General features: G+C 53.9%; 1 protein-coding gene across 3 annotated transcripts in view; it reads right to left on the bottom strand.

Moving 5' to 3' along the window:
• Positions 1 to 16,187, bottom strand: part of LOC148659531 (transforming growth factor beta-1-induced transcript 1 protein-like) — a 32,229-nt gene that overhangs the window by 14,395 nt on the left and 1,647 nt on the right. Inside the window, exons 2-7 of one of the 3 annotated variants that reach the window (XM_088637285.1) lie at positions 8,616 to 8,666; positions 6,199 to 6,371; positions 6,044 to 6,105; positions 5,019 to 5,152; positions 3,856 to 3,979; positions 1,150 to 1,234 (exon numbers count right to left, since the gene is read on the bottom strand). In XM_088637285.1, the coding sequence (XP_088493411.1) occupies positions 1,150 to 1,234; positions 3,856 to 3,979; positions 5,019 to 5,152; positions 6,044 to 6,105; positions 6,199 to 6,371; positions 8,616 to 8,666 (629 nt within the window). The remainder of the gene's footprint in view (positions 1 to 1,149; positions 1,235 to 3,855; positions 3,980 to 5,018; positions 5,153 to 6,043; positions 6,106 to 6,198; positions 6,372 to 8,615; positions 8,667 to 16,187) is intronic. The other 2 variants (XM_088637286.1, XM_088637287.1) reach the window with 2 other exon arrangements.

The following is a 16,187-nucleotide window of genomic DNA, read 5'->3' as shown; positions in this document are numbered from 1 at the left end:
CTCACAGACACTGTACACACATACTGTATACCCTGTATATACACACACTGTACACTCACAGACACTGTACACCCGCACACACTGTATATACACAGTACACACAGTACATACACTGTACACACACACTGTATATACACACAGTACACACTGTATATACACACACTGTACACTCAGGTGCACTGTACACTTACTGTACATACTGTATATACACACACTGTATGAACACACACACACTGTACACACACACTGTACACACAGTACACTCACAGATACTGTACACACAATTTACACACTGTACACTCACACTGTATATACACACACTGTACACTAACTGAACATACTGTATATACACACACTGTCTACACACACTGTATACCCTGTATATACACACACTGTACAGTCACACACACTGTACACACTGTATATACACACACTGTCCACACACACTGTATACCCTGTATATACACACACTGTACAGTCACACACACTGTACACACTGTATATACACACACTGTCCACACACACTGTATACCCTGTATATACACACACTGTACAGTCACACACACTGTACACACTGTATATACACACACTGTCCACACACACTGTATACCCTGTATATACACACACTGTACAGTCACACACACTGTACACACTGTATATACACACACTGTCCACACACACTGTATATACTGTATATACACACACTGTACAGTCACACACACTGTACACACTGTATATACACACACTGTCCACACACACTGTATACCCTGTATATACACACACTGTACAGTCACACACACTGTACACACTGTATATACACACACTGTCCACACACACTGTATACCCTGTATATACACACACTGTACAGTCACACACACTGTACACACTGTATATACACACACTGTCCACACAGTACACACTGTATATACATACACAGTACACTCACAGACACTGTACACACTCACTGTTCACACTGTACACTCACACACTGTACACTCACAGACACCGTACACACACACTGTATATACACACACACACAGAACTGGAGCACAGACTCACTGTATTGAGACACACACACCCCTGGAGTACAGATTCACTGTTTAGACACACACACACACACACACACACACACCTGGAATACAGACTCACCGTGTTCTGGACTTTGAAGTCTGACAGAGACGCCATCAGTTTGTCCAGCTCAAGAGTGGCTGAGGTGGCAGAGGGCTTGACTGAGCTGGGAGAGAGACTGAGGGTTACTGACTGGACAGTGACTGGACACCAGCATAGACTGACTGACTCAGGAGTACTGACTGGACACTGACTGGACACCAGCATAGACTGACTGACTCAGGAGTACTGACTGGACACTGACTGGACATCAGCATAGACTGACCGACTCAGGAGTACTGACTGGACACTCACTGGACACCAGCACACACTGACCCACTCAGGAGTACTGACTGGACACTGACTGGACACCAGCACACACTGACCGACTCAGGAGTACTGACTGGACAGTGACTGGACACCAGCACACACTGACCCACTCAGGAGTACTGACTGGACACTGACTGGACACCAGCACTCACTGACCGACAGGAGTACTGACTGGACACTGACTGGACACCAGCACACACTGACCGACAGGAGTACTGAATGGACAGTGACTGGACACCAGCATAGACTGACCGACTCAGGAGTACTGACTGGACAGTGACTGGACACCAGCACAGACTGACCGACTCAGGAGTACTGACTGGACACTGACTGGACACTGACTGGACACCAGCACACACTGACCGACAGGAGTACTGACTGGACACTGACTGGACACCAGCACAGACTGACTGACTCAGGAGTACTGACTGGACACTGACTGGACACCAGCACACACTGACTGACTCAGGAGTACTGACTGGACACTGACTGGACACCAGCACAGACTGACCGACTCAGGAGTACTGACTGGACACTGACTGGACACCAGCACACACTGACTGACTCAGGAGTACTGACTGGACACTGACTGGACACCAGCACAGACTGACTGACTCAGGAGTACTGACTGGACACTGACTGGACACCAGCACACACTGACCAACAGGAGTACTGACTGGACACTGACTGGACACCAGCACAGACTGACCGACGCAGGAGTACTGACTGGACACTGACTGGACACCAGCATAGACTGACCGACTCAGGAGTACTGACTGGACACTGACTGGACACCAGCATGGACTGACCGACTCTGGGGGTACTGACTGGACACTGACTGGACACCAGCATGGACTGACCGACTCAGGAGTACTGACTGGACACTGACTGGACATCAGCATAGACTGACCGACTCAGGAGTACTGACTGGACACTGACTGGACACCAGCATGGACTGACCGACTCTGGGGGTACTGACTGGACAGTGACTGGACACCAGCACACACTGACCGACTCAGGAGTACTGACTGGACAGTGACTGGACACCAGCACAGACTGACCGACTCAGGAGTACTGACTGGACACCAGCACACACTGACTGACTCAGGAGTACTGACTGGACACTGACTGGACACTAGCACACACTGACCGACAGGAGTACTGACTGGACACTGACTGGACACCAGCACACACTGACCGACAGGAGTACTGACTGGACAGTGACTGGACACCAGCATAGACTGACCGACTCAGGAGTACTGACTGGACAGTGACTGGACACCAGCACAGACTGACCGACTCAGGAGTACTGACTGGACACTGACTGGACACCAGCACACACTGACCGACAGGAGTACTGACTAGACACTGACTGGACACCAGCACAGACTGACTGACTCAGGAGTACTGACTGGACACTGACTGGACACCAGCACACACTGACTGACTCAGGAGTACTGACTGGACACTGACTGGACACCAGCACAGACTGACTGACTCAGGAGTACTGACTGGACACTGACTGGACACCAGCACACACTGACCAACAGGAGTACTGACTGGACACTGACTGGACACCAGCACAGACTGACCGACGCAGGAGTACTGACTGGACACTGACTGGACACCAGCATAGACTGACCGACTCAGGAGTACTGACTGGACACTGACTGGACACCAGCATGGACTGACCGACTCTGGGGGTACTGACTGGACACTGACTGGACACCAGCATGGACTGACCGACTCAGGAGTACTGACTGGACACTGACTGGACACCAGCATAGACTGACCGACTCAGGAGTACTGACTGGACACTGACTGGACACCAGCATGGACTGACCGACTCTGGGGGTACTGACTGGACAGTGACTGGACACCAGCATGGACTGACCGACTCTGGGGGTACTGACTGGACAGTGACTGGACACCAGCACACACTGACCGACTCAGGAGTACTGACTGGACAGTGACTGGACACCAGCACAGACTGACCGACTCAGGAGTACTGACTGGACACCAGCACACACTGACTGACTCAGGAGTACTGACTGGACACTGACTGGACACTAGCACAGACTGACTGACTCAGGAGTACTGACTGGACACTGACTGGACACCAGCACAGACTGACTGACTCAGGAGTACTGACTGGACACCAGCACACACTGACTGACTCAGGAGTACTGACTGGACACTGACTGGACACTAGCACAGACTGACTGACTCAGGAGTACTGACTGGACACTGACTGGACACCAGCACAGACTGACCGACTCAGGAGTACTGACTGGACAGTGACTGGACACTAGCACAGACTGACCGACTCAGGAGTACTGACTGGACACTGACTGGACACCAGCACACACTGACTGACTCAGGAGTACTGACTGGACAGTGACTGGGCTCCAGCAGTACCTGCAGTACCTGGAGGTGTTGCTAGGGGGCGCGGTCTTGTCTCTGGCCACTCCGGACTGGAACTCTTTGAGCTTCTCCCCAGTCTCATCCCTCTTACTGGAGGGGAACTGCGCCAGGATCTCGTCTGCAGAACAGAACCGAGCCAACCTGGGTCACAGAAAGAGGCACATACACACACACACACTCACACACACTGTGAGACACTCCCTCACACTCTCACTCTCACTCTCACACACACTCTCACACACACACACTCACACTCTCACTCTCACTCTCACACACTCTCACACACACACACTCACACTCTCACTCTCACACACACTCTCACACACACACACACTCTCACACACTCACACACACACACACACTCTCTCACACACACACACACTCACACACTCAGACACACTCACACACACTGTGAGACACTCCCTCACACTCACACTCTCACTCTCACACACACACACACTCACACACACACTCTCACACACTCACACACACTGTGAGACACTCCCTCACACTCTCACTCTCACACACACTCTCTCACACACACACACACTCACACACTCAGACACACTCACTCTCTCACACACACACACTCACACAGACTCACACACTGTGAGACACACTCTCTCACATTCACACTCTCACACACACACTCAGACACACTCACTCTCTCACACATACACACACACTCTCAGACACAGACTCACACACACACACTCACTCTCACACAGACTCTCACAGACACACACAGACTCTCACACTCACACAGACTCACACACACTCTCTCACACACACACTCACAGAAGCTCACACACACGCTCACACACTCACACATACACACACACTCTCAGACACAGACTCACACACACACACACTCACTCTCACACAGACTCTCACACTCACACACTCACACAGACTCACACACACTCTCTCCCACTCTCTCACACACACGCTCACACACTCACTCAGACACACACTCTCAGACACAGACTCACACACACACACACTCACTCTCACACAGACACACACAGACTCTCACAGACAGACTCTCACACTCACACACTCACACAGACACACACACAGACTCTCACACTCACATACACACACACACTCACACACTCACACGTGGACAGAGACTAGCAGATGCTCCTCAGACAGACCTGTGATGTTGAACTGAGTGGCGTTCAGCTCCTGCAGCAGGTGATCCAGTTCACTCAGCCCCCCCCCCAGTACTGAGGACGAGCTGAACGCCGGGGGGTCTGGAGAGCGAGGGGAGCGCGGCTTACATACCGTACTGAGAGAGAGAGGGGTTAATACACACACTGAACACTCCAGTACACTAACACTGCACTGAGAGAGAGAGGGGTTAATACACACACTGAACACTCCAGTACATTAACACTGCACTGAGAAAGAGAGGGGTTAATACACACACTGAACACTCCAGTACACCAACACTGCACTGAGAGAGAGAGGGGTTAATACACACACACTGACTGGACACTCCAGTACATTAACACTGCACTGAGAAAGAGAGGGGTTAATACACACACTGAACACTCCAGTACACTAACACTGCACTGAGAGAGAGAGGGGTTAATACAGACACACTGACTGGACACTCCAGTACATTAACACTGCACTGAGAGAGAGAGGGGTTCATACAGACACACTGACTGGACACTCCAGTACATTAACACTGCACTGAGAGAGAGAGAGGGGTTAATACAGACACACTGACTGGACACTCCAGTACATTAACACTGCACTGAGAGAGAGGGGGGTTCATACAGACACACTGACTGGACACTCCAGTACATTAACACTGCAATGAGAGAGAGATGGGTTAATACACACACTGAACACTCCAGTACATTAACACTGCACTGAGAGAGAGATGGGTTAATACACACACTGAACACTCCAGTACATGAACACTGCACTGAGAGAGAGAGAGGGGTTAATACACACACACTGACTGGACACTCCAGTACATTAACACTGCACTGAGAGAGAGAGGGGTTAATACACACACACTGACTGGACACTCCAGTACATTAACACTGCACTGAGAGAGAGAGGGGTTAATACAGACAGACTGACTGGACACTCCAGTACATTAACACTGCACTGAGAGGGAGAGAGAGTTAGAGGGGTACCCAGGTGCACAGAGCTTGTTACCTACCTGTAGAGCCTGTCGGGCTCCGGACCGGGACCAGAGCTCGTCTTCATTGCAGAGGAAACTGTCTGAACGCACAGAGAGAGGCGGGGTTACAGCAGGCTTGTCCATCACCGCGTCGCTAAGCAACTGCCCACCTCACTGACCAATGACAGGCCTACCTGCGGAGGGGTGTAGGCGGGGGGAGGGGGGCAGGGCTGGGGAGAGTCTCTGGAGACGGTGGGGGGCTGCAGGGGGGCTGCAGCAGGGTCAGGAGGGCCGGGGGGGTCCGTCAGCAGCACTGGCCGTCGGGAGAGAGGAGATGTGGAGCCTTCAAGATCAGCGAGGAGAGCATCTGAGTGGAGAGAGGAGAGAGGAGAGATCAGAGAGGAGAGAGGAGAGAGGAGAGCATCTGAGTGGAGAGAGGAGAGGGGAGAGAGGAGAGAGGAGAGAGGAGAGAGGAGAGAGGAGAGAGGAGAGAGGAGAGAGGAGAGAGGAGAGAGGAGAGAGGAGAGAGGAGAGAGGAGAGGGGAGAGAGGAGAGCATCTGAGTGGAGAGAGGAGAGAGGAGAGATCAGAGAGGAGAGAGGAGAGAGGAGAGCATCTGAGTGGAGAGAGGAGAGAGGAGAGAGGAGAGAGGAGAGAGGAGAGAGGAGAGATCAGAGAGGAGAGAGGAGAGAGGAGAGGGGAGAGAGGAGAGCATCTGAGTGGAGAGAGGAGAGAGGAGAGATCAGAGAGGAGAGAGGAGAGCATCTGAGTGGAGAGAGGAGAGAGGAGAGATCAGAGAGGAGAGAGGAGAGCATCTGAGTGGAGAGGGGAGAGGGGAGAGGAGAGAGGAGAGATCAGAGAGGAGAGAGGAGAGAGGAGAGCATCTGAGTGGAGAGAGGAGAGGGGAGAGAGGAGAGAGGAGAGAGGAGAGAGGAGAGAGGAGAGATCAGAGAGGAGAGAGGAGAGAGGAGAGGGGAGAGAGGAGAGCATCTGAGTGGAGAGAGGAGAGAGGAGAGAGGAGAGAGGAGAGCATGTGAGTGGAGAGAGGAGAGAGGAGAGATCAGAGAGGAGAGAGGAGAGATCAGAGAGGAGAGAGGAGAGGGGAGAGGGGAGAGAGGAGAGGGGAGAGGGGAGAGGAGAGAGGAGAGAGGAGAGAGGAGAGCATCTGAGTGGAGAGGGGAGAGAGGAGAGATCAGAGAGGAGAGAGGAGAGGGGAGAGAGGAGAGATCAGAGAGGAGAGAGGAGAGAGGAGAGGGGAGAGGGGAGAGAGGAGAGCATCTGAGTGGAGAGGGGAGAGAGGAGAGATCAGAGAGGAGAGAGGAGAGCATGTGAGTGGAGAGAGGAGAGAGGAGAGATCAGAGAGGAGAGAGGAGAGAGGAGAGAGGAGAGGGGAGAGAGGAGAGAGGAGAGGGGAGAGAGGAGAGGGGAGAGGAGAGAGGGGAGAGGGGAGAGGGGAGAGGAGAGAACAAGTGAAACACACCCCTAGACACCCCTAGACACACACAGACACCCCTAGACACCCCTAGACACACACAGACACCCCTAGACACACACAGACACACACAGACACCTCTAGACACCCCTAGACACACACAGACACCCCTAGACACACACAGACACCCCTAGACACACACAGACACACACAGACACCTCTAGACACCCCTAGACACACACAGACACCCCTAGACACACACAGACACACACAGACACCTCTAGACACCCCTAGACACACACAGACACCCCTAGACACACACAGACACCTCTAGACACCCCTAGACACACACAGACACCCCTAGACACACACAGACACCTCTAGACACCCCTAAACACACACAGACACCCCTAGACACCCCTAGACACACACAGACACCTCTAGACACACACAGACACCTCTAGACACCCCTAGACACACACAGACACCCCTAGACACCCCTAGACACACACAGACACCTCTAGACACCCCTAGACACACACAGACACCCCTAGACACACACAGACACCTCTAGACACACCTAGACACACACAGACACCCCTAGACACACACAGACACACACAGGGGGCACATTGTGTGGCAATATTCAGACTGGCACAAAGACAGACAGGCAGAGACATGCAGACAGACAGACAGACAGACAGGCAGGCAGGCAGCAGACAGATGGACGGAGAGACAGACAGAGAGACAGACAGGCAAGCAGACAGGCAGAGACAGACAGACAGACAGACAGACAGACAGGCAGACAGACAGGCAGGCAGGCAGACAGACAGGCAGGCAGGCAGGCAGACAGACAGGCAGGCAGACAGGCAGACAGGCAGGCAGGCAGACAGGCAGGCAGACAGGCAGGCAGACAGACAGACAGACAGGCAGGCAGGCAGACAAGCAGGCAGACAGGCAGACAGGCAGACAGGCAGGCAGACAGGCAGGCAGGCAGACAGACAGACAGACAGACAGACAGGCAGACAGGCAGGCAGACAGGCAGACAGACAGACAGACAGGCAGACAGACAGGCAGGCAGGCAGGCAGGCAGACAGACAGACAGACAGACAGAGAGACAGGCAGGCAGACAGACAGACAGACAGGCAGACAGGCAGACAGGCAGACAGACGCTACATACCGAAAACAACAACACGTGGACTGAGGGGGGAGTAAGTTGGGTCAGGCTGGCCTGAAGGGAGACAGACAGATACAGTAACCAATCAAGGTGCAGACAAACACGTACCAGCCAATCCCAGCGCAGGGACACGGTGAGGCGGGCCATTCCAAGCATGGTGGGCGGGCACAAAACGCACCACAAGAGAGCACACACTGAGGCACTGGCCAATCAGAAAGGAGAGAGCCACATGCTGACCACTCCCACGCTCAGGACCAATGACAGGACAGAGACTCACTGACCACTCCCACGCTCAGGACCAATGACAGGACAGAGACTCACTGACCACTCCCACGCTCAGGACCAATGACAGGACAGAGACTCACTGACCACTCCCACGCTCAGGACCAATGACAGGACAGAGACTCACTGACCACTCCCACGCTCAAGACCAATGACAGGACAGAGACTCACTGACCACTCCCACGCTCAGGACCAATGACAGGACAGAGACTCACTGACCACTCCCACGCTCAGGACCAATGACAGGACAGAGACTCACTGACCACTCCCATGCTCAGGACCAATGACAGGACAGAGACTCACTGACCACTCCCACGCTCAGGACCAATGACAGGACAGAGACTCACTGACCACTCCCACGCTCAGGACCAATGACAGGACACTGACAGACTCATTGTCCACTCTCACTGCAGACTCACTGACCACTCCCAGAGCAGACACACTGACCACTCCCACTGCAGACTCACTGACCACTCCCAGAGCAGACACACTGACCACTCCCACTGCAGACTCACTGACCACTCCCAGAGCAGACACACTGACCACTCCCAGAGCAGACACACTGACCACTTCCAGAGCAGACTCTCACACTGTCACACACACACACTCGCACTCACACACACTCTCACACTCACACTCTCACACACTCACACACACTCACACACTCACACACACTCACACACTCTCACACTCTCACACACTCACACACATTCACACACACTCACACACATTCACACACACTCACACACACTCTCACACACTCTCACACACTCTCACACACTCTCACACTCTCACCAGCCCTGCAGGACTGGACCTGAACCACTGGACCAGCTGTCCTCCTGGTCCAACAGGACTGGTCCCTAACCACTGGACCAGCTGTCCTCCTGGTCCAACAGGACTGGTCCTGAGCCACTGGACCAGCTGTCCCCCTGGTCCAACAGGACTGGACCTGAACCACTGGACCAGCTGTCCCCCTGGTCTAACAGGACTGGTCCTGAGCCAGTGGACCAGCTGTCCTCCTGGTCCAACAGGACTGGTCCTGAGCCACCGGACCAGCTGTCCTCCTGGTCCAACAGGACTGGTCCTGAGCCACCGGACCAGCTGTCCTCCTGGTCCAACAGGACTGGTCCTGAGCCACTGGACCAGCTGTCCCCCTGGTCTAACAGGACTGGTCCTGAGCCAGTGGACCAGCTGTCCTCCTGGTCCAACAGGACTGGTCCTGAGCCACCGGACCAGCTGTCCTCCTGGTCCAACAGGACTGGTCCTGAGCCACCGGACCGGCTGTCCTCCTGGTCCAACAGGACTGGTCCTGAACCACTGGACCAGCTGTCCCCCTGGTCTAACAGGACTGGTCCTGAGCCAGTGGACCAGCTGTCCTCCTGGTCCAACAGGACTGGTCCTGAGCCAGTGGACCAGCTGTCCTCCTGGTCCAACAGGACTGGTCCTGAGCCACCGGACCAGCTGTCCCCCTGGTCTAACAGGATTGGTCCTGAGCCAGTGGACCAGCTGTCCTCCTGGTCCAACAGGACTGGTGTGCTGTGCTGCTGTGCTGGTCAGTGTTCATGTGTCTCTCCTCTCTGCACGAGTCTGTGCGCAGCATGTCAGAGGCAGGAAGAGAGCAGGGTTATCACACAACCACACACTGCTGCTCATATAAGGACACACTTTCAGAAAGGAGATCTTGACCATATATAGAAAAACCATGACTCAGACATCAACACACTGACACACACAGATAACAGCACACTGACACACACAGATCAAAGAACACTGACACACACTGTCACACACGAGACACACCATCACACACTGTCACACAGGAGACACACCGACTCACCGTCACACTGACACACACACTCACACACGTTCAAATACACTCATACACTGACAAACAGACTGATGAGCTTGTACTGAAACGCACAACACTGACACACACTGACACTCACACACTCATGTACTGACACACACACACGACACTGACACACACACACAACACTGACACACGCAGATGAGCTTGTACTGAGACTCACAGAGCTGTAAAGAGAAGATCACACACCAGCGCACACTTATTCAATCATGAATTATCCAAGTATCTTAAACATTATCACTGTATCTCTTAAAAATGCAAACTGTAGTATTCAAGAGGCTCTTTTTAAAACCCTTTAAACGTTTCTCTCCATATATCTGGCCCTGGTGCCCCAGCACACTGACGGGGACACTGGACTGTAAACAGGCGCCGTCCTTCAGATGAGACGTGAAGCCGATGTCCTGACTCTCTGTGCTCATTAACAATCTCGGGGTGTCTCTATAAAAGAGTTGGGGTGTCACCCCGGTGTCCCCCTGGTCTTGACCAGTCCTCCTAATGACCCCTAATGACCTCTGACCTGTCCCCATCGCTCTGAGAGCTGCTGTGTGGGAGAGGACTGGCGCATCATCCAGGTGGGGTACACACTGCTGGGGGTGGAGGGGATCCCCATTACTAGGGCTACAGTGGGTATAGAAGGTCACCCCCCTCCCCTTTCAAAACGTGTACCTTGTGTTGTCTGACACTCCGAAAGTGAAGACAGGTGAGATCAGGTTCCTCACACACTGTAACCCCAACATCATTCTGAGACCCTCGCAAAACGAATGAATACCCCCACAGTCAAATACCCGGGCTGGGGGGGTGAACCCTTGCTCAGGCCTCACCCGCCCCCTTCCAGATCACACAACCACCCCTCCTGTGACCTGCTGTGCTGATTCCATCGGCTCAGAATCACAGCCCGTTTGTAGGGGGTCCACTCTGGGCGGAAAGGTGCTTTCAGAAGAGCTATACAGGATAGCGGCGTGGGGAGACGGGTGACAGATTTCAGAGGCCTGATGTGTCCCCAGGAGCACAGTGGAGACCAGCACTAAGAAGTGGGAGGCGTGTGGAGTCACATAGGGTCTCCTTGTGTCACAGAGACAAGGAAACAGCCACACCGGGTCTCCTTGTGTCAGAGAGACAAGGAAACAGCCACACCGGGTCTCCTTGTGTCACAGAGACAAGGAAACAGCCACACCGGGTCTCTTTGTGTCAGAGAGACAAGGAAACAGCCACACCGGGTCTCTTTGTGTCAGAGAGACAAGGAAACAGCCACACCGGGTCTCTTTGTGTTAGAGAGACAAGGAAACAGCCACACCGGGTCTCTTTGTGTCACAGAGACAAGGAAACAGCCACACCGGGTCTCTTTGTGTCACAGAGACAAGGAAACAGCCACACCGGGTCTCCTTGTGTCAGAGAGACAAGGAAACAGCCACACCGGGTCTCCTTGTGTCACAGAGACAAGGAAACAGCCACACCGGGTCTCTTTGTGTCAGAGAGACAAGGAAACAGCCACACCGGGTCTCCTTGTGTCACAGAGACAAGGAAACAGCCACACCGGGTCTCTTTGTGTCACAGAGACAAGGAAACAGCCACACCGGGTCTCCTTGTGTCAGAGAGACAAGGAAACAGCCACACCGGGTCTCCTTGTGTCACAGAGACAAGGAAACAGCCACACCGGGTCTCTTTGTGTCAGAGAGACAAGGAAACAGCCACACCGGGTCTCTTTGTGTCAGAGAGACAAGGAAACAGCCACACCGGGTCTCCTTGTGTCAGAGAGACAAGGAAACAGCCACACCGGGTCTCCTTGTGTCACAGAGACAAGGAAACAGCCACACCGGGTCTCTTTGTGTTAGAGAGACAAGGAAACAGCCACACCGGGTCTCCTTGTGTCAGAGAGACAAGGAAACAGCCACACCGGGTCTCCTTGTGTCACAGAGACAAGGAAACAGCCACACCGGGTCTCCTTGTGTCAGAGAGACAAGGAAACAGCCACACCGGGTCTCCTTGTGTCACAGAGACAAGGAAACAGCCACACCGGGTCTCCTTGTGTCAGAGAGACAAGGAAACAGCCACACCGGGTCTCCTTGTGTCACAGAGACAAGGAAACAGCCACACCGGGTCTCTTTGTGTCAGAGAGACAAGGAAACAGCCACACCGGGTCTCTTTGTGTCAGAGAGACAAGGAAACAGCCACACCGGGTCTCTTTGTGTTAGAGAGACAAGGAAACAGCCACACCGGGTCTCTTTGTGTCACAGAGACAAGGAAACAGCCACACCGGGTCTCTTTGTGTCACAGAGACAAGGAAACAGCCACACCGGGTCTCCTTGTGTCAGAGAGACAAGGAAACAGCCACACCGGGTCTCCTTGTGTCACAGAGACAAGGAAACAGCCACACCGGGTCTCTTTGTGTCACAGAGACAAGGAAACAGCCACACCGGGTCTCCTTGTGTCAGAGAGACAAGGAAACAGCCACACCGGGTCTCCTTGTGTCACAGAGACAAGGAAACAGCCACACCGGGTCTCCTTGTGTCAGAGAGACAAGGAAACAGCCACACCGGGTCTCCTTGTGTCAGAGAGACAAGGAAACAGCCACACCGGGTCTCCTTGTGTCAGAGAGACAAGGAAACAGCCACACCGGGTCTCCTTGTGTCACAGAGACAAGGAAACAGCCACACCGGGTCTCCTTGTGTCAGAGAGACAAGGAAACAGCCACACCGGGTCTCCTTGTGTCAGAGAGACAAGGAAACAGCCACACCGGGTCTCCTTGTGTCAGAGAGACAAGGAAACAGCCACACCGGGTCTTGTTGTGTCGGTTCTGTTTCTCCGGGTTGAACAGGGGGAGAGGGTTCTGTGTCTCCGGGTTGAGAAGGGGGAGAGGTTCTGTGTCTCCGGGCCGGTGACCCAGGAAGTGCCCAGACAGAGCCCACAGTCTGCCCCGAGCCCCGCAGATCCGGGATCCGGTATCCCGACAGCCGGCAAGAGCTGCTCCCAGCGGATATCGACTCTCCTCCAGCTCAGATGTTCTGCTGTTTCCTTTGATTGGATTTTTTCAGAAACTGCTTCTCTCAGCTGGCCGCTGAGCAGGGACAGTGTGCGAATAAAACTGGAAACGTCTGAGTTCATCTGTCTTCTCTTGGGGCTCTAGAGCAGCACAGGGTGAAGACTGGGAAACTGGGGTGACTCTCCCTGCCCCTGTGACTGTAAGAAACTCCAGTGGGCACACCTCTGTGAGAGTGTCTCCAGTGGGCACACACTGCTCTGTGTCTCTGTGAGAGTGTCTCCAGTGGGCACACACTGCTCTGTCTCTCTGTAAGAGTGTCTCTCTGTGAGAGTGTCTCCAGTGGGCACACACTGCTCTGTGTCTCTGTGAGAGTGTCTCTGTGAGAGTGTCTCCAGTGGGCACACACTGCTCTGTGTCTCTGTGAGAGTGTCTCCAGTGGGCACACACTGCTCTGTCTCTCTGTAAGAGTGTCTCTCTGTGAGAGTGTCTCCAGTGGGCACACACTGCTCTGTGTCTCTGTGAGAGTGTCTCCAGTGGGCACACACCTCTGTGAGAGTGTCTCCAGTGGGCACACACTGCTCTGTGTCTCTGTGAGAGTGTCTCCTGTGGGCACACACTGCTCTGTGTCTCTGTGAGAGTGTCTCCAGTGGGCACACACTGCTCTGTGTCTCTGTGAGAGTGTCTCCAGTGGACACACACTGCTCTGTGTGTCTCTGTGAGAGTGTCTCCAGTGGGCACACACTGCTCTGTGTCTCTGTGAGAGTGTCTCCAGTGGGCACACACTGCTCTGTGTGTCTCTGTGAGAGTGTCTCCTGTGGGCACACACTGCTCTGTGTCTCTGTGAGAGTGTCTCCAGTGGGCACACACTGCTCTGTGTCTCTGTGAGAGTGTCTCTAGTGGGCACACACTGCTCTGTGTCTCTGTGAGAGTGTCTCCAGTGGGCACACACTGCTCTGTGTCTCTGTGAGAGTGTCTCCTGTGGGCACACACTGCTCTGTGTCTCTGTGAGAGTGTCTCCAGTGGGCACACACTGCTCTGTGTCTCTGTGAGAGTGTCTCCAGTGGGCACACACTGCTCTGTGTGTCTCTGTGAGAGTGTCTCCAGTGGGCACACACTGCTCTGTGTGTCTCTGTGAGAGTGTCTCCAGTGGGCACACACTGCTCTGAGTGTCTCTGTGAGAGTGTCTCCAGTGGGCACACACTGCTCTGTGTGTCTCTGTGAGAGTGTCTCCAGTGGGCACACACTGCTCTGTGTGTCTCTGTGAGAGTGTCTCCAGTGGGCACACACTGCTCTGAGTGTCTCTGTGAGAGTGTCTCCAGTGGGCACACACTGCTCTTTGTCTCTGTGAGAGTGTCTCCTGTGGGCACACACTGCTCTGTGTCTCTGTGAGAGTGTCTCCAGTGGGCACACACTGCTCTGTGTCTCTGTGAGAGTGTCTCCAGTGGGCACACACTGCTCTGTGTGTCTCTGTGAGAGTGTCTCCTGTGGGCACACACTGCTCTGTGTCTCTGTGAGAGTGTCTCCAGTGGGCACACACTGCTCTGTGTCTCTGTGAGAGTGTCTCCAGTGGGCACACACTGCTCTGAGTGTCTCTGTGAGAGTGTCTCCAGTGGGCACACACTGCTCTGTGTCTCTGTGAGAGTGTCTCCAGTGGGCACACACTGCTCTGTGTCTCTGTGAGAGTGTCTCCAGTGGGCACACACTGCTCTGTCTCTCTGTGAGAGTGTCTCCAGTGGGCACACACTGCTCTGTGTGTCTCTGTGAGAGTGTCTCCAGTGGGCACACACTGCTCTGTGTGTCTCTGTGAGAGTGTCTCCAGTGGGCACACACTGCTCTGTGTGTCTCTGTGAGAGTGTCTCCTGTGGGCACACACTGTTCTGTGTGTCTCTGTGAGAGTGTCTCCAGTGGGCACACACTGCTCTGTGTCTCTGTGAGAGTGTCTCCAGTGGGCACACACTGCTCTGAGTGTCTCTGTGAGAGTGTCTCCTGTGGGCACACACTGCTCTGTGTGTCTCTGTGAGAGTGTCTCCAGTGGGCACACACTGCTCTGAGTGTCTCTGTGAGAGTGTCTCCAGTGGGCACACACTGCTCTGAGTGTCTCTGTGAGAGTGTCTCCAGTGGGCACACACTGCTCTGTGTCTCTGTGAGAGTGTCTCCTGTGGGCACACACTGCTCTGTGTGTCTCTGTGAGAGTGTCTCCAGTGGGCACACACTGCTCTGTGTCTCTGTGAGAGTGTCTCCTGTGGGCACACACTGCTCTGTGTCTCTGTGAGAGTGTCTCCAGTGGGCACACACTGCTCTGTCTCTCTGTGAGAGTGTCTCCAGTGGGCACACACTGCTCTGTGTGTCTCTGTGAGAGTGTCTCTGTGAGAGTGTCTCCTGTGGGCACACACTGCTCTGTGTGTCTCTGTGAGAGTGTCTCCAGTGGGCACACACTGCTCTTTGT

Source organism: Lepisosteus platostomus, chromosome 6 (assembly GCF_059453375.1).
Source record: "Lepisosteus platostomus isolate fLepPlt1 chromosome 6, fLepPlt1.hap1, whole genome shotgun sequence".
Lineage (NCBI taxonomy): Eukaryota > Metazoa > Chordata > Actinopteri > Semionotiformes > Lepisosteidae > Lepisosteus > Lepisosteus platostomus.
Note: the sequence above shows the minus strand (reverse complement) of the source record. Positions and strands in the feature narration are given on the sequence as shown.